Source organism: Lagopus muta, chromosome 5, assembly GCF_023343835.1.
Source record: "Lagopus muta isolate bLagMut1 chromosome 5, bLagMut1 primary, whole genome shotgun sequence".
Lineage (NCBI taxonomy): Eukaryota > Metazoa > Chordata > Aves > Galliformes > Phasianidae > Lagopus > Lagopus muta.
Window position 1 is genome coordinate 48,734,919 of NC_064437.1, and position 26,517 is coordinate 48,761,435.

Here is a 26,517-nt window from a genome sequence, read left to right on the forward strand (position 1 = left end):
AAATTCCTCTGAGCCATAAGCTTTATCACTGACTGTAGAGCAAGAAATCTTCCCCTCAAATCCATCAATGTAGAGGAAGTAGAAAATCTACAGCTGATTCCATATTGACAATTACAATGTTCTCAGCTCTGCATTTACTTCAAGTGGGAGAACAGTTTCTACTACAGCTAGACATGGTTCTCCAAAACAGAATGGATGTTAGATCAGAAAAAGACTAAAAAAGCACGTGAAATAACAATAAGTTGGTCATGAAATCCATTTGCTAACACTTCATGAGAGAAATACTTGGGTAGTGTTCACTGCATTAAACACTAATAAATTTCCTAAAAACTGTAAGATGAACATATGTGCACAAGCAAATACTGTATGGAGTCTATATTACCCTATACGAAACTAACCTATGGCTAGTCAGCACACAGTTAATTAGAATTTAATTTTTCTTTTACAAGAATAAACATGCTTTATTGCAAACACCTGGTAACTCGTGATCCATCTGATGCAGCTTATCTGAGTTTGCCACTTAAATAGCCCTGATGTAGTTCAATTTATTCAATTACCATTTGTTGGCTGTTACTAAATCACCTAATCGCTAACTGATCTCTCTTTTCTAGCTCATATTTTGACACTACTCCCTTCCTCTGGCTGTTCTCTTACCACAGTCTTCTTTGGGACAACTCTATCACATTGCCCAATATATACTGCGCTGTAGGATTTAACCAAGTGTTTCCACAAGTAGTATTCCTCCCCACTTCCTTTTATTCATACTTTACATACTTTCTTCAGGAATAGGTATTTTTAGAGTAGGAGAAATATAGGAGAATACATGCTATAACCAGTACATTGAGTTTTTGGTCTTTCAATCTGTATACCAGCTACACACTCTAAAATTGTTATTTGCTGACAACACTGGCACCTTTCAGCCCTTAAATTCCAATAACTCTACACATTTTACAGTTCCTACTTGTCTGCTTATATGCATCAAGTAACAAATTTGTCAAGTTATGAGGATTAAAAAAAATTCTCATAGCTCCAACTGTATTGTAAATTTTATGGAAGATTAAAGCCTAGCATTATCAGCTTTGGGTTGTTGAACATGTAACAGAAGAGCAATAGGACCAGAAAGCTGCAATTATCCATTCCCCATTACTGAAATATTGGTTTGTGTACCTCTTTATTCTAGATCAGGCCAGTTCAGGCACATGCAGAGTTTCAGTAGGTCATACCATTACATTACTCAGTTATATCATGTTTCTACTCATACCACCCAATTTAAGACCATAAAAGCAACTGTCTGAAATGCATGATTTTTTAAAACTTCTTTAATACTGTCACACTGTTGTTTAACACTTTTATACTTATTATGAGCCAGCTTCTGCCACCATCAAGAGATTTAGTTACCATTGATGGAGTGAGGTTCTGAAAGCTTTATTACACAGACAAACTGCTGTAAGCCTTTTTTCACTCTCTCACATGACACAATTCCTTTCATTTAGCTCTGAAACTCAGCCAGAGACCAAAAATCACAGGGACAACAGAAAAGTACAATATTCACTAAGGAAAAAGGAACTGGTTACAATTGCCATTATTTTGAATCAATGTGCCTCAAAGAGAGACTCAAAGACTTTTGCATTTGTGCAGTCATGGTTCCTTTGTAACTGATACTGCATAAGTAATAAAAAAAATTAAGGATTTAGATCAGTACAGGAAAAGAAACCACCTCCTCCCTTCCTTTAACATCATGTAAGTAAAAAATTTAAACATGCAGCCACTAACATCTGGTTTATTGGAGGAAGAAGTATTTTCAGCAGTTATCTTACTACGTTCCTCTCCCTGACTTTTCACTAGTTGTCCACAAACATGTTTGCAAAAGGAATCAAAGGGAGAGAGGGGCACGTAGGAAAAATACCTTCCTCAACCCTTCTGTTCATTTTTGCTGCAAACACATGCAATAATGGCTAATAGCACAGCCTTACAGGCATGCGAACTTCTCACAGTAAGCATAAAGTCAGAGCTTAATGCTTCATTCACATACCTATATCAAGCCATAGTCAGTACTGCATGATAAAAACCAGCAAGCTCTATAAGCAACCAGCAATGAAACAATGCTGAGAAAACATCCCATTCTGACCTCTTGTTTTTCACAATATGGAAGCTCTAGCACTGCACTTAACCAATGGAAGCACAAATATTTTTGTAGAAGTCTTTTTAGCTGCTGATGAATTTAACACTTGAAGCCACCTTCAGTAACATTCCTTGCAATCTACACAACTCCTACTGTAGATACATAAAAGCAATATATTGCATCTTTTGCTATATTCTGGGCATCTTTACACAACAGAAGAGCTTCACTGTTGCAACACTCACCTGTTTTACAGCTATTTCTTATTTCCCTCTGATCCTGTGTGCTTCAAACTAATAAATACTATCCACCTCTTCACTCTGCTTTCTCGTTGCACTGTTAATATACCAGAACAGCAATAGCAGCATGTTGCAACACTGAAAAAATGAAGGTCATTTCTTATGCCTGCACAGCGCTCAGAAATAACAAATCATTTGTTTCTGCACTCTATCACAGCACAAATACAAAGTGTCAGGTCTTTGTAAGACCCTCTCAGCCAGATACAACAGGCACAAAATGAATGAAGAATTAAATATGATGTATGAGTATGGTCATTTAGACTCAGAAGAGGAACAATTATCAGTATATCCCCTCATTTAACAGAGAAGTTAATTTGGTACATCTGTTCTCAAACCCAACGGCACAGACTTAACAAAATTAACAATCCTAACTGTAAATAAGAGACTAAAATCAGCTACATTTCACAAAATAAAGATGGCTTAAATTTAAGTTTTCTCACCAGCTCCATACATGCTGATGCTTTGTGAAAGAGAAAAATTTCCAAGACATTTGTATGTTTATCAACCACCCTATTCCCCTGAAGTCATGTAGGAGATATGCATTTGACATATTTCAAACAAGGATGAGTTGGTGTCACCCTGCCATGCAGAGTTTATTCAGCCTTGTAGCTGACAATCTTCTGCACCAGTTCAAGGCCCGCAGAGATGTGAAACAAATCTGACTAGATTTGTTTTATAAAATGCTATGAACGGAACCAGGGAGAGGCCAAACCTCTTCATATCCAGCTGTGACCTCAGACTCAGAGGGACTCACAGATGTTATTTAGGGCTTTAATGACATTAGAGAGGCTTACATAATCATATACATACAAATACATCCACCCCCCTTTTACAGAAAAACCAGACCTGTGTTTTAGTAACAATGCTATGCAGAAAAGCTTGGAACATCAATGACTTCAGCAGCTACTTGTACAACACGAGCATATAGATTTTTGAAGTTTTTTGGAGGTACAATAGTAACTTGTCCAGATCAAGGCTTTCATATTCATAGAACTGTTAAAGAAGAGTAGAAACTGCTATTATGAACTTCAGGGGAGTTGAGATGCATGTCAGATTGTCTGCCACATGTAGGAAGATAAGGATCCCATCTCAATCATCAGGAGATAGAAGGAGCCATAAAAGTATCCCCCAGTTGCAGGAGCTAAGTACAAAGGAGAATATATAGCATTAATGAACAGCTTCTGCCAGATAGGGAGGCTGGGCTCAGGAGCTCTTTGTTCTGCAGTAGATATCTCACACTTGCATACTCCTGCCTGTGCTCATCAACTGCAAAACCAGGAGACTGTGATGGTAGAGAGAAAGAAAAACATGAGGTTCCCAAGCATACCACTGACATGTCCAACTGGCTCACAGCAGAAACAATACAAGCCATATCATGATGAAGTGGATGGACCAGTATGGGAGAGATCCAACATGAGCTTCAGCCCTTGAGCTCTGCCAATAGTATGTCACGGTATCACTGCACCATGATGTTTCTGAGTCAGCAAAATTTAAGAAATAAGTCCACATTCACTCACACTCGCCTGTATTGAAACAAGTCAAAAATTTTTCCCCAGCCCGCTGACTAGTTTTTGCTGTTAGACACACACTCCAAGTCAAACAGCACAAAGCTTTGCCTAGATTCTTTCCCCTCACAATTTGCATAGAACAGCAATAACTCCCAGGCTTATATACAACACACTAAAACTCAGCCCACTCTCAAGTCCTGTATGCTGGCATACAACAAAACCCATACGCTCTACCCACACAGGCTAGCCCTAAGCAGCTGGCTCACCTTTTTCTGCTTAGCAATGAATTGAGAGATAACAAGTCTCAGCAAACTAAGCAAGGTTTTTCACTCTCACCTCAGCAATCTGGAGCTCCATAGCTCTTCCTGTCAAATTCTAGTCACACAGATGACTATATTAAGATTTGGAGGTCAGAACAGGATAATGAAAAAGCATCCATGTGAAAACTGTTTCAATAGAGAACTGGCTTAGGTGAATCAAAGCCATAGAAGGCTGAACAACTGAATGGTTTCTCATAAAATATATTTCATTCTCAAACTGAATTACAGGACAGTATTCACATTCATAGGCTTGCCAAAAGCTGGAATATTTAGAAGATTAAATTAAAACATTTATTGTACTGAGAGGTTTGCAACAATGCAGCCATTGTAAATTAGTGAACATTCAATTCCATTAAATTGGCATACTTTCCCATTTTCTGGATAAGGTCTAAGTTTGCAAAGCAATTGAATCCAGCCCATCTCTTCCCTGCAGATCAAAAACAAAAACTTGGAATGTAAGGCATTGCACCTATAGGAAAACAGATCATACATTCCAATTCAGAGGACAGTGCAAAACCTTCTAAGGAGGAGCATTTCACTCTTTCAATAGTCTTCTGTTAAACCCAGCACTCCCTTCAATGTTTGCTATTCCCATAGAAATTCAAACAAAGTTTACCAAGACTACGAAAGCAGTATCAGGTACAACAACAGTCAAGTTTTCTTGGTTAAATTATAAGCCTCTTCTCCCTAAGTCATCTTGGGCTGGCACATTTTGCCTGAAACATAAGTCATCGTTCATAAAACTTCTTTCACTAAGACCTGTGACTACACTACTGGCATGGACAACTGCAAAATTATTTCAAAAAGTTTTACAGAGCACCTTCCAGATCCCAAATCTAATTTCAACTGAACATACAAGGAAAAGGTATCCCACACTAAGATCAAAGTAACTAAAGCACTAGACTTGGGAGATGCAGATTCGTTTTCCTACTCAGGATTTCTCATAAGAACATGAGAAAGTCATAGTCTCTGCATCTCAGTTTTCCCATGAGCAAATTCAGACTAACAGCATTAATTCAGTTCAAGGCAAGTTTGTTAAAAACAGATTGCACAGAACAGCATCAGAACTATCTATTTACAATAATGTCAGCCATTTTCTGGAGAAATAAGCCTTGTTTCTGGCCTGCAGCTCCTGAAAACAGCTATCAGACAGCCTAGAACGACAGACAAAACACATTGAACAACGTGCTCTGTTCAGTCATGAAGAGTGCTCAAATATGATTAAGACAAGTTGTATGGGAGCAGCAGGAGACATACAGGAAACAAAAATAAGCTGAAGAGCAAGCAACTTTCAGTGGACAAAAAAATCCTCTACATTTTGCTTTTCATGAACAAACAGCAGCAGTTCAGAAGACTCCTTACTTCCAGAGAAGTTATGGAACCTCTTGACAATTAAAACTTGTATTATTATTATTACATACAGCCAGTAAGAGGCTACCATTTATTATTGACTATTTTGAGTTGGTAACTGAAGTAAAAATAGTATATACATCAAATGGCACTGACATTACTGTGATTTCAGGCAATGAGTTTTCTGCAACTAGATTTCTTTATGAGGAAAGCCACAGAACTGACTGGAAACATAATTAAACCAGGGAACATGTTCTCCCAAGCTCTACTACTTGCCTGCATGTTAGCTAAGGCTCTTTGAAACATCTCTTCCTTTGAGTATTCACAGTGCTCACAGCAACTGAAGAGAGCTCTCAGTCTAAACAGTGACCTGTACAGAAGTCACAAGCAATATGCCCTACTGTTCTAAAATAGTAATTAAAAAATAGTTATACCTGAGGTTTAGTTTCCTCTTCGTCTTTATAATAGAAGAGTTGGTTTCCACGCAGCACAAACCACCGCTGCTGCCAGTTCTTCATAATGCTCCTCTGTTTCTTCAGCCAGCCACATTTCACCACACGTTCTTGAGGGCTAGGAGAAGAAGGTCTGGATGGAGGCCCAATCTGCTCACCCATCACCAAACTCTTTGATCGGGCTGAAAAAGAGTTTGCAAAGTAAAACAGTGAATTAAGGATAAGAGACAGAAGCTAATCTGCTCCATGCCTTCTTCTCAGGCAAGAACAGACCACTGTGTGCATTCTTCTTTCAACATATATTTACTTTCAAGGTGTATTTTGAAGTTCATGACAATGAAACAGAATAAATAACCTTTTGACACTACTCACCATAGCAATCTAAGAGGCACAATAACTCCACACCAAGGCTCACTGCTCACACTACTCCTTTCTTCATAGAAAATCATCACTTGCCTCCAGCTCTACGTCAGAGCAACAGACTGGTCTCTCCAAAAGCAACATTTACCCAGTAAGGGTGACAGAAGAGAGGGGAAAAACAATATATTCTCATCCCATACACAGTTACTTACCAAAGTGGCTAGGCAGTGAAAAGAGCTGCCACAAGAAATTCAGAACACAGAAGAACTTAGAAAATAATAGTCACATATAGATAACGTAGCTATCCAGAGTGATTAAAATCACCTCAGACTCCCAGTCTCTGACCTTAAAGCAGAAAAGCACAATGTAAATAAAAGAGTCAAAACAGAGTGAAAAGTAAATCTTAGGAAAGGATTCAGAAGAAGAAAAGCCTACTGCCCTTTCCCTCTTTTTTCATCCCATGTGCCTATATTAAAAATACTGAAGTTTGGGGCATATAAAGCCAGTGCATATTGATTATATATTGCAAGCCAGTCCTCTAGGATATAGAAGTTATATGATCCCTTAAGTCTATTTCCTTCGGATTCATGAAGTATTTTATTATAAGTTATTTATTATCCCAGGGCATTTCTCTTCATTACTACAAATGTGATCCTGTTCCTTTACATTGCCTACATACAGTGGATTTACAGCACAACTTACAACTCCCTAATACTTTCAAGAAAACTATAATAGGCTTTGTCTTGAGCCTCAGTTAAGGAAAAAATAAAAATAAAAAAAATCAGGATTCAACCTATAACTGTTTCCTGCTTCAAGTTCTTTTCAGTCTCACTCTTAAGAAATGATTAAAAAGTTGAGATAAGAACTATTTAATAGTGTTATAGCTTTTTCAGATTATCTTTCCCTTATTTTGGCTTAAACAATTTGCTGAATTTAATCTGAACCCCAGTTTCATGCTAGTGAAGTCTATCAGCAAACACAGTGTACACTAAAGAAACCTAGTATTGCTCAATCACTACTTTTACACACCCAAAGCAAACAACCTCAATATAGAATTCACTTAAAATCATGCTATAATGTATCCAGGCTTATTCTCAAGATTTACTCCCTGTAGTCTGAGCTCTAACAGGAAGAAGTCTTCATTCCAGCAAAACACAAAGAACCTCTTGTCCTCCACAAAGCTGCCCAACATCTTCATGCCTTCCTAGATCTTTCTGGAAGCACAGTGCCCTCTAGAAGAAGATTACTAAATTACCACTGACAACTTTACCTCTTATCTTTTATCACCTCCAACACAAAGTTGTTTTGTATACGTGCAGTAAGAAAAGAGACTTTTCAAACTTTTAAATATCTATTGCAGAGATATATATGGATTATCCTGAAGGAAAAACCTCTTCCTCTGCTCAGGCCACATTCTACAAGGACCCAGCTGTCATTTGTGCCTATTGACAGTCCCAGACTCCTTTCCACGTTCAAGTTACATACCTTATTCGAAGAATGTGCCTTTGAAATTGGAACTCTGCGCCTCAGACAACATCTTAGCTATTAACCTAACCAATTACTCTGATAATACAAAAAAGAAAAACACTCCAGTATCTCAGTCACCTCTATTCTAACGCATGTAAGCAGACCAAGTCTGCAATTCCCAGCACCTTCCAATTTTTTTTTTATTTTTTTATTTATTTTTTATTTATTTATTTATTTTAAACTTGTATAGTTAGACAAACTCTTTCCTTCCCTTCCCCCACCAACAGAAGGTAATTTTAACTGGAAACTACCTTTATTTTATTATACACACACACACATACCCAATAAAAAGATACCATCAAGCTTTGATACATCCCTCTTCTCTCATATACCCTTTGGCATTATTTTCCACAGCCTTCCCTAGTAGCATTTATTAAAGGGAAGAATTAATGCTTTCACAATCAGCCATATGGAGGACATATACCCTCATGTTTATTTTAAGCAGCATCACATATTAGTCAATTGCAATGGTTGTTAATTCTTCATGTTATCTTAGCTTTCCATTTCCTTAGAGCTTCTAATCATGACTGTAATGGTTAATTTCATTATGGAAGTACTGAGCAATCTCATCTGTAAGTCAACAACATGGATCACGGAGAAATTTGTGGAAGGATTTATAGCTAATAACCAGCATTGATGTTTTTATTGTGTGCTTCAGAGTACAATTGTATAGACGTCAAAAGAAAGTTTCCACAGGAGCATGCTCTGCCCATATTACTGGGATCAAAATATCTGCTCTGATAACCCGATCCAGTTCATCAAGTCTCTCATTCTTAATGGTGGATATGTATTCCTTACACTCATCTATTTAACAGAATTACTGAATAGCAAAGCATAAAGATGAAAACAAATCAATAACGCCGACTCACACTCAGCAAATACTCTGCATGCTCTGGAGTTTTAATTGAGTAAAGCTTTTTCAGTAACTCCAGTTTAGAGTTACTTTTCACATTTTCACAAATTGATTATTGATTCAGCCACACAGAAAAGCTCTATACAGAAAATCAGCACAAAAAGAATTCAAGCACCCTCCGGAAAAGCTGCTTAGCATTTACTAACATAAAATACAGGGCAGCAGTACTGAAATGCCAACTGCAGGACATACCTGCTCAGATGCAGGGAAGTGAACAGTTACCACAGATCAAGATTACAACAGACCATGTATACCTATACCTCCACTGTTCCATCGCTGGTACCCACCAACAAGAAGCCAAGCATCTTTTAGGAATGACACATCATTAAATAGCAAGAATCAGAACTGAAAATCCTTGCAGAACTGGAAGCGACACTGGCATATGGATGTTCCCATATCTAGATGAAATGGGAAGAAGGACTATGAGCAGAGACAGTCAGATAACAAACAACAGCAGCTGTGTTAACACTTGGGATACACCAAACAAGCTCCACATCCAAAATCCTACACTTGATTGTCATATCTTTAATGTGAAACTCAAGGATTACCCCAAGGAGTGGATTGACCAAGTCAGAGACAAGATGCTGTTCCTTATGGAGACAGGAATCTTTATTCCCATCTCAACTTGGAGCTATTTAAGGCTACTTTTTGTCTGTCTCTTCCCATTAATAGAACATGATGGACTCTCTACAAAGAGTTCCTCTGCAATTCAGATCTGCATCTCAGCAATATGCAAATTAGTGCTTTCTCATGACCTCCACTGTCTACATCTTAAACATGCATCTAAGCAGAGATATCTTCCTCTGCTACAGTTCATTTTTATCCACATCATCCCCATTTCCTGAGTTCAATCCTGCCTAAAGCATTCAATAATCTCTTCTGCTCCCCTTTCCCTATTCACAGCTCTGAACTCCTACTACAGATTTAAACAGCCAATGAGAACCTACTTAATCAGGAACATCAAAATCCATCAAATCAATGCAATTCAATACCAATTAAAGCTCTGGTTCTTTGAAGTTTCATAGGCAGCTAGACTAAATCAGCACAGCCATTATAATCAATTCTGATTGACCACCTGTCCTCCAGCACAGACACTTAACTCTAGTGCTCTTTCATCCTAATGACAGTGACACCACATTATTTCTGATACAGTCTTTGTTTAAAATACTAGTCGTAAAAGGAAGAGAACTTGTACTGTAGTTGTAGTGAATGTTGCCTGTTCATTAATATACTGTTTGAATAAAAAGGATGCACTAGCACCATGATATTGCGTTTCCTTCCAAAGAAGCTGGGAGAAATTATTCCCTTCATATTTGCTTTCTGTCTCTAGCATACATCTATGTTTGCATTTGATTGCTAAGATACCACAGCCAATCAGCACAAAAGAATCCAAGACATTTTCAAAACAATTTGAGAATTCATCATCTTAAAATACAACAAAAATTAAAGGCAGAATGCTTGATTAGGGATCAGACCTAGGCAACTAGAAAAAAAGTTTAAATAAACTGGCAATGACTTTTTTATTCCCTGAAGCCAAATAGAGTAGCAATCTGTACAGAACCATCAGGTTGCTACACAGCCAAGCATTCGCCCACATTTTGTGGCAAATACATTAAGTTTATATAGGACATATATTAAATTCAGACATAGTACCCTAAAAGCAGAACATGACTAAGGCCAAGACAAGGTGCTATGTTATACCACTTTTCTTCAATTTGTTGTGAAGCCTAACACAATCTCACATCACCAAAATGGACTCCAAGAAAGATGGACTCAAACTACAGCCTGCACATACCTTGAACAAAACAAAGCCTGCCAAAGAGCGCCAGCTGCACAACAGACAGGCTGCAGTCAGGGTCTGGTGAGTAGACCCAACCACAAGGGCTCAGAGATCAGCCAGTATAAAACAGAGAGCCCGTACAACACAAACGTCAGCATCATAGTGGTGGAAAAATTAAGAACTGCATTACATCCACCTGGGACTGCAGCATCTCCCCAGACGTGCCCAGACATAACTGGCACAACTGAAAACCTCAGATAAAATAGAAAAGCTCAGACATCCTACTTTCCACAAATGCACTGTAAAATGTTTCATAGCACATACTTGGTTTGTTAAGTTATGCCAGCAGTAAGAATATGATAAAGAAACTCGCTGTTCAGTAACCCAAGTTCTTTGATAACAGGGAAAGAGAAGGGAACTGCAAGCATACCAAGGAGTTATAAGAATCAGGTTGTATAAATTTTACATACCAGCAAATTTTAAAAGGTGCACATCCTGGCAGAACAGGAGGCGCGATTTCTCACTAGCTAGCAGGTTAGGACACCAACACAACACTGTGTACATAACACCATCAGGTACCAAAAACTGCAGAACCGCAATGCCACGAACTCAGGCTTCTTTCAAGGTTTACTAGATCAGGCAGAACAACACTCAAACTTATATAATAAATAATAATATATATTTATTATATTTATGTAGCTTTTCCAGAGCCAGAGTTAGCTCAGAGCTGATGCATGCATCTTCAATTCAGCAATTTCTTTGTCAAATGTGTTCCCATATTCCCACTTTCCACCTATATTACTGATTTATAGAACACTATCAGAATCCAATAAGGCAAGACACACACTAGCTTGATGGTAGTTACATGAAGGAATTAGTCTTGAGTAGCGTTCAAAATAACCATGACATTTCACCACCTTGCAAGTGGATATCTGTTTCCAAAGCATCTCATTAATCCAAAATATTTACTTACATAAACATCCCTATGAAGACAACCCATAAAATCTCTCTGTTGGCCCAGAAGTTGAGACTGAGGACAGAGGCATACACTCCATAGAACAGACGGTAGATGCTTTTGGTAACAGAGACCATTATTACAAACTAAGTTTTCAATGATGAGTCATTAAGTCTTAGCTGTTGCACCCATTTATTATTACTCTTAGCATACATATATTACTATATATAAGAGTAATATATACTATATATTACTCTTAGCATACATGGATTAGCAGCCCAGCCACATCTGTAAATAGCAAATAAGAATGCAAATAGGACATGTCAGTTAAGAGCTTGTACAGAGAAAACTCAGTACAAGGAAGAAAGACATCATCCACTTAGCACACTAACTGCTGCCCCTTCAGCCTTCAACAGATTATACAGTATTGAGAGTATAATGGTTAGGCTTTCCTTTCAATGCCTGCTGCTGATTGTGCAGCAATATGTACTCTGTAAAAGAATGCACAAAAAACAGTACAACCATTAGAATTCACCTTTCACACTCCCAAGTTTTTCTTAGTTAACACCGGCATCCTTTCCCAGAAATAGGCGGATGAAGAAGTTTGGTGTAGTAAGACATTTAGTATAGACTTGGTCAAGCCAGTGACACAAGAAGCAATACTTTGTACTTCTCAGGCAAGGTTACAGAGCCACAAGCTCCTGCTATTAAGTCAACACCAGTCACTCACATAGCACTTACAAACTTCATTTTTTAAGTTCTGAAAGAGACTGGCTAGCTGGCCAGTTTGTTACAGATGTCAACCTATCTCAGTAGATGGAAGGGTCAGGTCAGCTTCATTATCAAGAGAGATACAATGACTTTATTTCTTACCTTTTTTTCTGAAAAAAGCAAAGTGTAGGATATTTTTACCTCTTCTTCTTAGTAATCAATTAAACCCTGCAGTCGGTACATCAGAACCCCAAATTCAACCTGCTGTGCCCTTTGTTATTGCAAGGATGAGTTATGGACCACTGATAGGCAGTCTAAGTACAGAAACCTGTTCCCAGCAAAACTCCATTTTAATGTTCAGGTCTGCACCATGCTGTGATAATTCCCAATAGAACCAGTACAGACTGTTCAGAGGACAAAAGAGCACTAAGATTATATGCATTTGCTGAGTCACTTTAAAGCATGCCCCTATTGTTAAAAGGCACTACAAGTCTATGGCAATGCCAAGCACAAGCTCTCTGCTCACAGGGAACTTTGGAAGCATCTCTTGAAAACCATTCATCATCTCCATCTGGTTAGCTATAACTGCCTACTTGACAAGCTCTGTTTAACTCACATCCCACTGCTGGCAAAGCTCTGTAACTCCTTGGGCAAACATGCTGAGCTACAGCTCGCTGTTCCCACAAGAGTGAAGTTTTACTCCCTTCTTTCTATACCCACACTCCTATTCCTTTTTATCCACCCACGTTACGTTTCTACACTTCACCAACAAGCTCAGGTCTTTCTATAGGAACAGTTACTCCCTGGAATGCCAGGAAGTGATCTCAGATTTTTCTCTCCCTACAATTTTAGTAAGACAAATCAGTCAGAGAAGGATGCCCCATCACTGAAAGCATTCAAGGCAAATCTGGATGTGGCTCTGAACAGCCTAGTCTAGTGGTTGGCAACCATGCCCACAGCATGGGGGCTGAAACTAGATGATCTTTAAGGTCCTTTTCAATCCAGGCCATTCTATGATTACAGAAGACTGTGTAAATAGATTGCGTCCTCCCTACAACCAGTGAAAATAATGTGATGTCCAACTCTCACAACCTTGCACAGCTCACACTGCAATGTCCTCCCTACCTCACATCATCATGGCAGTGGCTACGCAGCACCAACTGAACATTACTGCACTATTAACCATACCTGGGCTGAAACCAGGGCATAAGGAAGGCACAGTGCAGGGCTAACTTGAAATATGGTAGATAATTTTAAGAATTTTGATTCACTGGCTGTCCTGTGACCGGCCAAAAAAAAAAAAAAAAAAAAAATGCAGCTGTGCTTTTTGTTTTAATAAAGGAATTTGAGAATATTTCAAGACTGCAAAAAAAAAAAAAAAATCAATTTTCTGTATATTTGCAACTCGACTTTCATTCAACATAAATACATTTTTCTAAGTGTGCATAGAGTTGCAATCAGACATTCAGCTCAAAAACCTAATCATGTCTCTTCAATAGTCTTGTATAAAAGAAAGATATCCTCACTTCACAGTCACACCTTATGTCACTGCTTTTGGCAGTACACACATTTGTGAACAACCACTGTCAAGGATGAAACACAGGAAAAGAAGAATTTCCTGAAAAATTTCTGACGAGCACCTTAAGAACTCACTATGAATTGCAACCACTTCAATCAAACCAGACTAATGCATTAGTTTCACAAAAACAAGGTTTTACATTTATTTTTTTTTTACTACTTTAATAAAAAGCAGTAAGTAACAAAATTTATTAAGTATATTATATATTCTACAAAGGCTATTCCAAAAGTGATGCCTCCATACCATTTTGTCACTGCACAATAGATGGCAGCAGAGGGGCAGTCTGACAAAATGGCATCTGATATGCAAGCGCATGTGAAACAAAGGTGCAGAATTGAATTCCTCCACGTGGAAAAATGGCCCCTACTGACACTTGCCGAACATTTATGGAGACAGAACACTGAATTTGAGTACAGTGAGTGGTATGTTTTAGCACTCCACTGGTACAGGTTTTCACAAGTATGGCATGCAGACTCTTGTTCATAACAGGTGAAAATGCACAGCTAACGTGGTGACTACATGGAATAATAATGTTCTCTATCTGAGAATTTATTTGCTCTATCAAGCGGAGTTACTGTGCTCTTTGTATCTGTTTTGGTTTTCACAAAGTCAAATAGGAGGTACAACTTTCAGAGCAGCTTACATACATGCAGCCCAAGACAATTCCTCTTCACTCAAGGTGGTCCAGGCAAACCAAAAGGTTGAACACCCATGAGTGAAAGCCTCTGATAATCCTCCCAGTGAGTATGGCTTTAAGACTTTAAAAGCTTGTAGCAGACTGAGCTGCTAACAAAAGGTTCTCATCATAACACTCGTATTTTAGCAAAAACCATACCACAAACTTGTCCAGCACCAAGCACTGTGGAATCAAGGCTGTAGCTCCTCAGCACTACAGATACAGCACACAGGTCTGCTGCAGAATAACAGCTCAAGCTATACATATACTCCTCATTCACCTGTGTTTATAACATATTTGCTACCTGTGACACACAAAGCACATGGTCCATATTATTGAGATACCACAGTAGGTGCCACCATGGCTGTTACCCTAACCAACTAGAATTGTCTGTCACACTCTGTAAGTTCCATGTAGTCTCTCAAAATTATTTGGAACTGAAAAATACTAACTAGAGATACAAAACACTTCATGAGGACTTCTTTGTTGGCAACTGGCAGTAACACTGAAATAACATTGCCCAGACACTTTCAGTAGTAAAGCCTCCCAAGATTCCTCCATAACTTTATATTCCTCATTTATCTCACCCCAACATCGAGTAAGTATTAATCCCTAAACACTTCTTAGGGAATTATACCAACAGTGCAGTGTACCTGTTTCAACACTCATTGCACCTGTTTTCAATGCACAAACAGTGCCTATTTCCCTCTCTGTACAACTCAGTGGCTTGACTTAGTGACAAGTTTACTGATTTTGGGGACAATAATAGAAATCTAGCAATTCTTACTACCATATCCCACTCTGGGCATAAGTACCTCACTCAAATTATTCAGCTGTGTCTATAACAAGATATCACTAGTTAGAGTCATAGAATGGCCTGGGTTAAAAAGGACGACAATGATCATCTAGTTTCAACCCCCTGCTACGTGCAGGGTCACCAACCACCAGACCAGGCTGCCCAGAGCCACATTCAGCCTGGCCTTGAATGCCTCCAAGGATGGGGCATCCACAACCTCCTTGGGGAACCTGTTCCAGTGCATCATCACCATCAGTGTGAAAAACTTCCTCCTAATATCTTATCTAAACCTGGCCTGTCTCAGTTCAAAACCATTCCCCTTTGTCCTATCACTATGCACCCTTGTGAACAGCCATTCCCCCTCCTGTTTATGTGCTCCCTTCAAGTACTGGAAGACCACAATGAAGTCTTCCCAGAGCCTTCTCTTCTCCAAGTCCAACAATCTCAGTTTCCTCAACCTTTTCTGAAATGAGAGGTGCTCCAGCCCTCTGATCATCTTAGTGGCCCTCCTCTGGACCCACTCCAAGAGCTACATGTCCTTCCAGGCCTGGGGCCCCCAGTACAGGACACAGTACTTCAGATGGGGCCTCACAAGAACTGAGTAGAGGGGGACAATCACCTCCCTCCTCTTTCTGGCCACCCCTTTTTGAATGCAGCCCAGAACACAATTGGCCTTCCAGACTGCAAGCTCACACTGCTGGCTTATGCCCAGCTTCTTGTCTACCAGGATCACCAAGTCCTTCTCTGCAGGGCTGCTCCAGATCTTCCCCCAGTTTGTATAAATACCTGGGATTGCCCTGACCCAAGTGCAGCACCCTGCACTTGGCCTTATTGAACCCCATTAGGTTTTCATGGGCCCACTTCTCCAGCCTGTCCTGGTACCCTTGGATGGCTTCCCTTCCTATTCCTAATTAAGGTAAAGGTGGTTCCTACGAAACTGGAAGTCCACAAGGGGTATGCATTCAGGTATGAAATCCTTTACCTACAGTTCTCCCAAAGTCGTCATGATCCCATCTTTACCTCTGTAGCATTATCAGTTCACCTTAGAACCACTGTATGAAGCTTCCTTGACATTTAGCCTATACAACATAGATTTGTTGGTTTTTTGTTTTTATGAACTTCAATACAAATTCAAAAAAGACAATTATCTGGCTGAAGCACAAATAACTTTAATCACATGCACTAAGAGAAAAGATGCTCCAAGGAACTTTTTTTCACCTCCAAAGAATAGCTCTCACCTCCTCTCTTTAGCTCTTTATTAAGGTCAATTTACTCTTTTGGTCACACAGTGGAAGGAAAACACATTAGAAAAGACACTTTGCATTAGTTTTCCTCCTCCATATTAGTTTTTAAAAACCTGAACACATGCAGACCTAGGCAAGGATCCTTTCCTCCTCCCGCTTACCAGATGGCCCTTACTGTAGACTTGTTAAGGGGCTTCCCCACCACCAGAGTGTGGGAGGACCTACATCATTGCCTCAAATTACCTTTGCCTAATATACAGAACTGAAAAAAGCAAGTACTGTTTGTACTACCATGCTTGCCTTGTAGTTACCATGAGGCCTTGCAATTAAGAAATACGTTTACATAAGCACTAGAAGTAGCAGGTGACAGCCCTCTCAGGAGGGAGGTACTAGCTTTTTTTTTTAATGCTAAGTGTGCTCTTTGCCACACTGCACTCACCCAACAGATGTTTTACAACTAATTTAGGATATGACTTTTTCAGTTTTAATATTTAATTTCCGCCTCACATTGTCTCCCCTCAGCAGCATCCCTTTCTTTACAAGACAAAACCATGGTTCATTATTTCAAATTCAGACCACCTGTGCCTAATAAGCCTGAAGAATTTCAAGGTGTTTCCTGAGAAGAATGGTCTCCTGCTTGAGCCTTCAGGCCAGGACAGAAAGCTTTAGCTGTAGCACTTCAGGTCACACTGTGAACCCCATATGGAAAGAGATGCGCACCTCAACACAGGGATTACCTCTTTGAACACCCTGAGTCCTTCTTAATAAAACATGCCACTGAGTAGTAGCAGGTAGCTAAATATCCCTCTGGAGTTAAACCACGAACCTGTATGTGCATATCATCACTGAACCAGATATAGATGCAGCAGAGACACAGGTCTCCCAAGTTAAACGCCCCAAGCTCTACTCTCCAGCTTGGGCCTAATCCTTCCTCTGCCCCTGTGGCACCCACAAGTTGTTGCTGAGCATCACACCAGGCTCCAACCCCGATGCATCCCTCAGCACCCCCTGTACTATTTTTTCAGTATTTTAAGCTCAACTCAGAAACATCACCTCACATTTCTCCAAAACAGAGAAAGCCCAGATCCACACCACAGGCAGAACTGACTCCCACAACACCTCACAGAGTCCTTCCTGCAAAAGCTTACAGAACATGGATCATGAATGAAATCCCATTTCCCAGCACTTCATGCTAGCCCTTCACCCACATACCTCTCTGGAGTACAGCTCCCGAAACTACCTCTCCTGTCCCAAAAGACTGCTCTTTTAAGGAAGGGCTGCAGCATGCCTCCTCCTTGCAGCCAGGCTTCTCCTATAATGGTGGCTCTCCCACACCAGCTGCAGCTGGTCACAGTGATTGCAGGAAGGTGTGCTCCCAGCTGTGTTGGTGAGCTCTCAGGAACTAAGGGAAGCATTTGGGGGAGTTCAGAGCTCCAGGGCTGATTACTTTGGTTGCAGGAGTTGCTGGGTGTTATCACTTGTTTGGTAAGCTGGTAAGCTGGAGGTGCCAAGGTGCTGGCCTCCCACATGCTTGGGATAGCTGTATGCAACATCAGCTCGAAGCAGAGCTGCTGAGTGGAGCTCAGAGTCCTCCACAGCCCCTCTTTGCAAAGCTGAGAGGCTGCAGCTGTGAAACTGTGGTTTGGTGAAGGGGACTACAAGTGCAGCAGTTCTCCTTTTCTGCCTTTCACTGGTCAGGGAAACAAGAGCTCTCTGCACAGCATAATTTTGAAGAGGGCACAGCCTGAAGAGCCTGCACCTGGCAGTCCCTGAGGCCTAGGGCTTGCTCAGCACTATGGCTCTGGCACCTGTGTAGAGAAATCACTAACATGGCAGGAGATGGGGGGCTAGATATCTCCAGTTCTGCATGTACACCAGAAGAAAATAGAAATACTACACTGAACTGCTGTGCACAGGATAGCAGGATTGCTTTCTCTTTGTGGAGAACTCAGAGGAAAGCTAGAAGCTGCAGGGTTGGTACCTCAGCAAACAGAATCCAGAGTGCACTTGAGACTGTTCAGCTGCTTCTGGGCCCTTATGAAATATATTTACTTCACTGTTCCTTTTATCTCTGCCATATTTTAGTTCATAAACTGAAGCTTTTTTTGTTGTTGTTCCTTTTTGTTGAAATCTCCTTTAACCACTTTCTGTCATTCCCTTGTTGGGTCTCTCCTCATCTTTGCTCATTGTACAGACAGTCCTGCTATCTGTGCCTGCTACTGGGACTATGTTGTTGATAGTTAGATAAAGTCTAACCCCTTTAACTTAAAGCATGTCAGCGATACTGAAGGACTACTAACTGGCTAGGCCAAGTATGATTTTGACTAAGCACCATCTTCTGACAGAAACAGACATAATTACTTTCAGTGTATTACAAATGCCCTTGTCATTTTTCCATGAGTGTTAAAGATCATCGAAATTTGTTCTTAAGCCTGACAAACCAATGCTAGATTAGAACTTCTGAAAGCCTTCTGCTGTAATTACAACAGCCTTGAAGAAGTGATTAATGATTTAATTTCCTTTAGACAAGAAATTTCTAAAGGTATGACCCCGACCACTCCAAGTTTCTAGTACAGAGAAAGTTCCTGCAGGCAAACCCAATTTTATACCAGTATGTTAATTCTATTAACCTGTTGCCCTCCATCTGCTCAAGAAGTAAGGCTGCAAGTTTGCATTCAGACATCTAAGCCCTTCTTAGCTGGTGAGTTCTCATGGCATTAGATGTGCTTGGATGACAGAAAATGTCCAGTGAAAAGCTGCTGAATAAGAAAGGATTCCTTAAAATCCTTTCTCATTCCTTAAAAAATTCCTTAAAAATTCCTTTAAAAATTCCTTATTTTTTTCTATAGTACACTAAACTTTGGGAAGTTGAAACAAGCCCCAGTTCTGCTTTTAACTTTCTTTAGTTCAGAGTGTAAATTTTTAAGTGTGACATGTATCATGTGTAAAGGTAAATCTATTATGAATTGTGAAGTTTTAAGATATAGCTGTGAAGTTGTGGCCACTTAAGTAATGGAATGACGTAAAATAGATTATCAGAGTCAAATGTGTTTTGACACACCTTTCTGCTTTCAAATCTGTTTGGATTCAGCCAACCAGCTCCAAAATTATTAGGATGGAAATTGACAGACAGATCATACAATCATGCATCCTTACTGCCATAAAAAAGCTGTTAAAGTGTAGGGTTATTCATGCTCCTGTAATAAAAAACACCTCACTTCCATTAAAAATATGACACCATTGCAAAACCACTGAATATTCAAAGCTACCAGTCCTCACTGCAGACACATGAAGCTTACTTCGTACACATGCACACTCCCAAAGGGGTGTAATAATACTTAACCCTCTGAAGTTCCTCCTGGCAAGATTACTTACATCACTATTAGAAATGTTTTAAGTATGCTAAAGCCCACTTGTTATTTAAGTTGGATTATTATGAGTTTGAGAGAAGGAAAAAATGAGAATGCCGTTCTACTACAGGAATGTTGGAGGATATCTGAAATAAAAGTCTGCCCACAGCAGGCTAGCTAGCCAAGATGTGCCCCATCATCTTTTCTAGTCTTAATAGATGCATGAATGTGCAGCCAAACAGAGATATTAGATCAGAAGTGCAGACAATTCCATCATGTCAGGCACTCACGAGAACAAAGTCCCAGAGAGAAGGGGTTTATTCTTTGTGCCTATACAGCTGTGACAGCCTGTGCTGAAAACAGGAATAATGCAAGGAACCTATCACATCAGCAGGCTAACCTTCTTGTTATAGAGGGCAACCCCGTAACACCTGTTGAAGAACAAATGCACAAGCTTGTTGTGAAGTCTGGCTTTTAAATGGACATTTCTTTGTCCATTTAAATGCAACTCCCAGTTATAACCTATTAAGAATTTCCAAGCCAACAAGCAAACGCTTTGCTTCATTTTTTCCAAATCATAAGGAGAAATGAAAAAAAAAAAGCATTTCTTGAGACAGAAGGAGTCTGGAGTCTGAAAGTTGCTTTTCATGCTCTTGCACACTTAAAAGTTCCCTTGCCTCTGGAGGACAGCATTTCTGTGGAGCATCATGGTAAGTGACAGGAAAGAATGTGAAGATAAGAGATTTTTCTACTGCAGTCACTTCTTTCACAATCTTGGACTCAGTCAACTGATGTACATAAGCCACTGTATATGAAAAAATAATGCAAAAGCCATTCAGGTCTAACCAGGATGAATGCTTTTGCAGAAGGCTCATTTAGGCACATTAAGATTTTCAGTCTGTGAGATTTTATGCCTTTCTAGGACTTATGAAAACAATCTACCCCTTGAATGCATGCGTCTGAGTTATAGATGCTGATGGAATGGCAAGCTCCACATTATACTGACAGTTACCTCTAGTAAAGCAAATTACCTTTGTTCTCTACTGCACCTTTCGGCGATATTAAGATCTACACCCCAGATGTCAGGCTGAAGTCCAGACTCAATACTTTGAAAAGACTTTGTCCTTAAACCCAGGACCTACTTGCATAGATGCAGGGAACCCGAAGCAAACACAGACGTGGCTGCTTTAGCAATTCAAGCACAATAAATTTACCAAATGCATCTCTAGGTTCAGTTAATTTTTGACACCCACCACACCCAAGTGAACCCATAGTTTGTATCCAGAGCATCCTTCCCCATTCCCTTCTCTTTATTCTGTCTGCCTGAAGAAATCACACTGCCTCCCTTACAAGACTTTGTCCTCACTGGCAGAGCTAACAGCTTGCCTCTAATTTGAAGTAAGCAAAGCTCAAGCGGCATCTTGCAGATCTCCAGACCTTGCTGATACACACTGCCAGCAAAAGATGCTCACAGCCCCTTTCAGTACTTTATTTACCCACCCTTTGCTACCTGAATATTCATTAACAATCACAACCAAGAGTCCAGGGAGCATTAACTACCATTTTACATTCACATCTGTCTTGCAAGATGGAACACTTACCTTCAAGAGTAATTCAGCATCTTCAGCACTCTTTATTCACAGCTGCTGTGAATAAGAGCTATGGAAAAGCCTTGCAGGACTAGGCCCTGCTTGGTAAGCACTGAAATAGCTTGCCAATGCTTCACCAAGGCATTGTAGAAGTAGGAAAATTCCTTAAGTTTCAAAAGGTATCAAGACAACTCTTCCTGTGAGTTGTAAATTCATTTAGAAATAAACTTACCACTGCACAATTAATGAACTAAACATACACTGCTATAAGTTGAAATTGAATCACAAAGGCACACTACAGTTTGTCCCCTGAGCATCAGTAATCCACAGCAATTTAGGATACCTGCCCCATAAACAGACTACAATATATATTTTTTCTTCTTGATTAATTAAAGAATGTGAAAGCACAGCACATAGTTTTGAAAGTTTGTGTACCCTGTCCTGCCAGAGTTCCTGTACCATTTTAGTCTCATGAGCTAGCAATTGCCTCACCACAATATTAATAACACAGGAATGCTAGATAGATATTATATATGTTGAAGTCTGGAAGATGATGCACACCTTCGAAGGGAAATGGCAAAGTGGCAGCACCTACAAAAGATCTGCTGAACTTATAGAAAATCATGCAGCTTAAATAGAAGTACATATGAATTCATTGTGAGTGAGACTGTACATATACAATCCAGATGGCCCGAAGCCATCTAAGATACTGCTATTTAATAGGCTGTCGGTAATTAAGGAGTAATCAGAGTGAAACATCACTTTTACACACATGACCTGATGTGATATTCTGCTGAAAGAATCTGTTTCAGAACCACAGTAGCTGGAACCACTGGCACTTTACTATTTTATTACACTGACATGGCTGAAGAAAAACCAAATCCTTACATACTCTTCTGACTGTATCTGCTTTAGCTCTGAAATTACATTAATCTGGTTCTGTTTCTGATGGGCAGGAAGATATCCTCCTGAGACTGCCATTAGGCTGTGAACAGCAATGATGCTCAACAAATGCCATGTCAAGCGAGGAGCTGGTGCTGCAGCAGGAAATCACACAGTACTCAGTACTTCCCCTGCCACAGCATCACCTCCAGGAGAGCCAGCATAGAGGCACTGATTGTGCCCAGCTCTACCTGGTCACTTTACAAATACCACACTACATCTTACAGGTATGAATGATTGCTTTAAGCAGCTGCAGCAAACCCAGGGCAGGTTTTCCTTCCTTCCTTTGTTTTTGCCAGCAGCTCTCACTGATCTACTTTCCCCCCCTTCTGCTTCCTGCCCTGTAGGAATTGAACAAACTGCTTCTCCAACATGCCGCAGGTGAACTTGTCACACCTGTCTCCAACCTCTATCAAGAATTTCAGCATTAGGAACACAACATCGACAATAACCACGGGGGTACGAAGACTCCATCAAGTCCCACAATGGAATTCAGTTTTTGAATTACCCCTGCTGTGCTGCCCTCACATTGCAGACGACTCGGGCGGACAGGTCCCTCCCCTCTTACCCTTTATTTCCCCCAGCCCTCCCGCCGATCAGCGGGACGCCCGGGAAGCGTCTCCCCCCTCGCCTGTCGGACTCACCTCTCCTGGCCTGCCGGATCCTGGGGCTCAGCATGCTCCCGCCCAGCCACCGCCCCGCGCATCGCCCGCCGTTCTCCGCCGCTCCACTCCCAGCTCTGCCTCGGGGGCGACGCTTCACGTGGAGCTAAATAAACCGTTATGCATTATTTATCTGGCCTCGAATTAATTCCCATCCAAACTAAGCATTAAGTGCCTCGGTAATTACTGCCGATAAATCTTTAGCACGTAGACACGAAGGCTGGACCTGGCTCCTCCTGCTAATTGGCCGTGCATCAGTGTTATTAATATGCCTCTTTCAGGAAGCAGCGTTGATCCTGCATCCCCCCCCTCTGCATCTTCGCTCTGTCGCGCTCAACAGACACTTCGATTCGACAAGCATCGGGAGCTGAATGTCTCCCAGACTGAGCGAGGAGAAATAAGGGCACAAAGCACATGCTGAAGAGCTTGCGCATCTGGTAAGGTGGTGCCTCAGAAGAAATACAAATTGTGCTGGTCAATAGGGCAGAGGCGTGCTGGGTTGCTTCTGAGCTGCTTTCAGGCAGCACACGGGCTGCAGCCCTTCTGGGTAGGGGTTCTGTTGAGAGCCAGGGAGCTGACAGAAACGACGGTTAATGCAGGGAAGAAAAATAGCTCTTCCCTGCACTGGTGGGATGGGTACAAGGCAGAGATATCTACTGATCCTTCATCAGTCTTTGTATTCCTTGCTAAGGTCTCCTTCACCTCAACTTGGGTAGAAGGCAAATTTCGCAGTTCAGAATGCAAAACAAACAAGCAAACAAAAAAAAAAACAGTTGATGAAATAGTTAGATACTGCTAATTAGTATGCATAAGCTATAAATTCATAGTTGGATAATAATTGAACTCAACTGACACATCCTGCCCTTAGGCTGTTCATAGCCTAATCACTTCCTGACAATCCTTATCTCTAGTGTAGTATGCCTTTCTGCAGTATGGGTAAATATCTCCCTGGCAAGTGCATACCCTGCAGGTTTGCATTGCTGAGTTGCGTTGACAAAAAGCATCTGAGATTGGCAACTTGCTGTTTTGGAAAGAAGATTCATCACATCTTGGATCTTGAATACTGGCCATATTATATCTCTAATAGTGAAAGAGGTTCTCTGGCCATCCATATAGACTTTACTTCCCAGTTTGCAGGCTGCAGCAGTGGCTGAGATGCTTTGGACCCTTTCCTGCTTGCATCAAGTGTTGATCAAATGTAAATTTGTTTGAGTTAATGACTGTTATTTCAGATTTACACGCTGCTGAGATGGAATGTGAACAGGTATCTTTGTTTAGCATACACGTGTTCCTAAATTTACCTCCACATTAATTATCTCTATTAACCAGGCTTCAGCACAGTGAAGAGAAGCACAGTAGTGATCTCTTCAGTGCCATACCCAGAAAGTGGCCTGACGCAGCTGGGATAAACAGTAAGAGCATAAGCTGAAAGAAGTTATACTTCTAGCTTCCTATACAGACTCAGCTCCTAGATTGAAAGCCATTCTCCTTCTTTCTCCATTTTTATTAGTTTTCCTTGCCTGATTAAACACATCATTTTGTAGCTTGATCAGAAAACCAAAACTGCGTACAATAACACATAACAAGAAATAGAGATAGTTGATCTTTTAACCATGTGAGAAACTTGTGAAACTTCATCTAAGTCACCGACTTAGTTTGATGATAGTTTTATTTCCTCCCTAGGAAGAGCATTACACACACACACACACACACACACACACACACACACACACACACACACACACACAAATAACTGATTATCATGTTCATGGCCAAGTTCAACCATAAATGCTAGCTTTGAAATTATTTTTGTTCTTATATGAAAAAGTAATCACCATAAACAGAAGCATTCTAGCTGTTCCTACTTGAAGTGTTTTCCTTTGACATAAACATTAACAGTATCTTTTAAAGTAACTTTCAAAACAAACATCATTTTTAAAGAGTTGATAAATCCATACTTTCCATAGATTATATTGGAAGTCTGTATTTTATTCTCCCAGCTGTAGTATTTCAGGCAACTAAACTGTCAGGTAAAACAAAAGCTATTAGAAATTGCCAGCTAGGAAAAAAAGCAAGCAGTTTTCAGTAGCAAATAGTTATATTGATAATCACAGTACCATTCTCCAACAATTTAAAGAAGCATTTCCTGAAAGAAACACTGAAAATAGGTCCAACAGAAAGGTAACCAACAAGCTCTGTAAATTATTAGACCTTACAGGAATATTTAACTATTAAAGTCTACATCAGAGAATGATCAGGGTTAGAAGAAACCTCAAGAATCATGAATCTCCAACCTCCTGCCACATGCAGGGCCACTGACCTCCATATTTAATACTAGACCAGGCTACCCAGAACCCCATCTAATCTGGCCTTGAATACTTCTAGGGACAAGGCATCCACAAGCAATCTGGGCAGCTTGTTCCAGCACCTCACCATTCTCTCTGTAAAGAATTTCCCCCTGACATCCAACCTAAATCTCCCCTCCCTCAACTTAAAACCATTTTACCTTGTCCTACAGTTATCAACCCTTTTAAACTGAAACTGAACTTACATTCAGTAAGATAGCTAGAGCAACAGATCTCAATATTTGCAGGTCTTAGTTTTCCTGTGCACTTCAGAGTTCTTCCCATATTTAATTTCTTATACCATTTACCCCGTGTTATACCATCATCAGATAATCACATCCCAGAACGCCCCACTCTTGGAATAGACTTAGGGATGTGCTCCCCGCTCTACATGCTGGTTTACCTGTAATCCAGATCCCATTTCCACCTACATCTTTCCACACTGCTACCAAATGCTCCTTCCATATGCATCTATACAAGCACGTACACAGCTTCCTATATAGAAAGCCATCGTTTAAAAGATAACGTAACAGAAAAAAAAAGTTAAGCAATTCAGCTTAGTACCTATAACAATCAGAAAGACCAACACCGTAGAACAGTATCACAGGTGACACAAAGACAAGGAAACTAATACAATAGAAACACGTTCCAAAAAAAAAAAGGAAAAATACTCACCCATCTCTGAAGATGTAGGCTCACAAAAGAAACTCCACAAGGAAGGAATCCTCAACCAGAGATCCTTCCATAATGGCAGCCAGCCCTCAAATGAGATCTAAGAGATGTGCAGCCAGGCTCCACCCCTTCTGGACTCACAGTTGAATTGCTTTCACCTGTGCTCCCAGGGCTGACCAGGTCTTTTCCCCCTGTGCTCAATCAGTGGTTCAGGCTGTGACTCAATAATTACCATACAACATTTCTATCTCAAGCTTTCTGACTTAGATTTTTTTTTTTTTTTTTTTTTTTTTTTTTTTTTTTTTTTTTTTTTTTTTTTTTTTTTTTTTCCAAACTGTGTACGGGAATGGCCTGAACCTCTAATTGAT

General features: G+C 40.2%; 1 protein-coding gene across 10 annotated transcripts in view; it reads right to left on the reverse strand.

Moving 5' to 3' along the window:
* Nucleotides 1–26,517, reverse strand: part of ARHGAP22 (Rho GTPase activating protein 22) — a 153,740-nt gene that overhangs the window by 118,632 nt on the left and 8,591 nt on the right. For 4 of the 10 annotated variants that reach the window (XM_048946111.1, XM_048946108.1, XM_048946107.1 and 1 more), the window contains exons 1-3: nucleotides 25,881–25,917; nucleotides 23,115–23,238; nucleotides 6,031–6,230 (exon numbers count right to left, since the gene is read on the reverse strand). In XM_048946111.1, the coding sequence (XP_048802068.1) occupies nucleotides 6,031–6,230; nucleotides 23,115–23,238; nucleotides 25,881–25,898 (342 nt within the window). In that variant the 5' untranslated portion in view covers nucleotides 25,899–25,917. Of the gene's footprint in view, nucleotides 1–2,364; nucleotides 2,534–6,030; nucleotides 6,231–17,801; nucleotides 17,945–23,114; nucleotides 23,239–25,880; nucleotides 25,918–26,152; nucleotides 26,284–26,517 lie in introns of those variants that run through there. The other 6 variants (XM_048946110.1, XM_048946109.1, XM_048946112.1 and 3 more) reach the window with 6 other exon arrangements.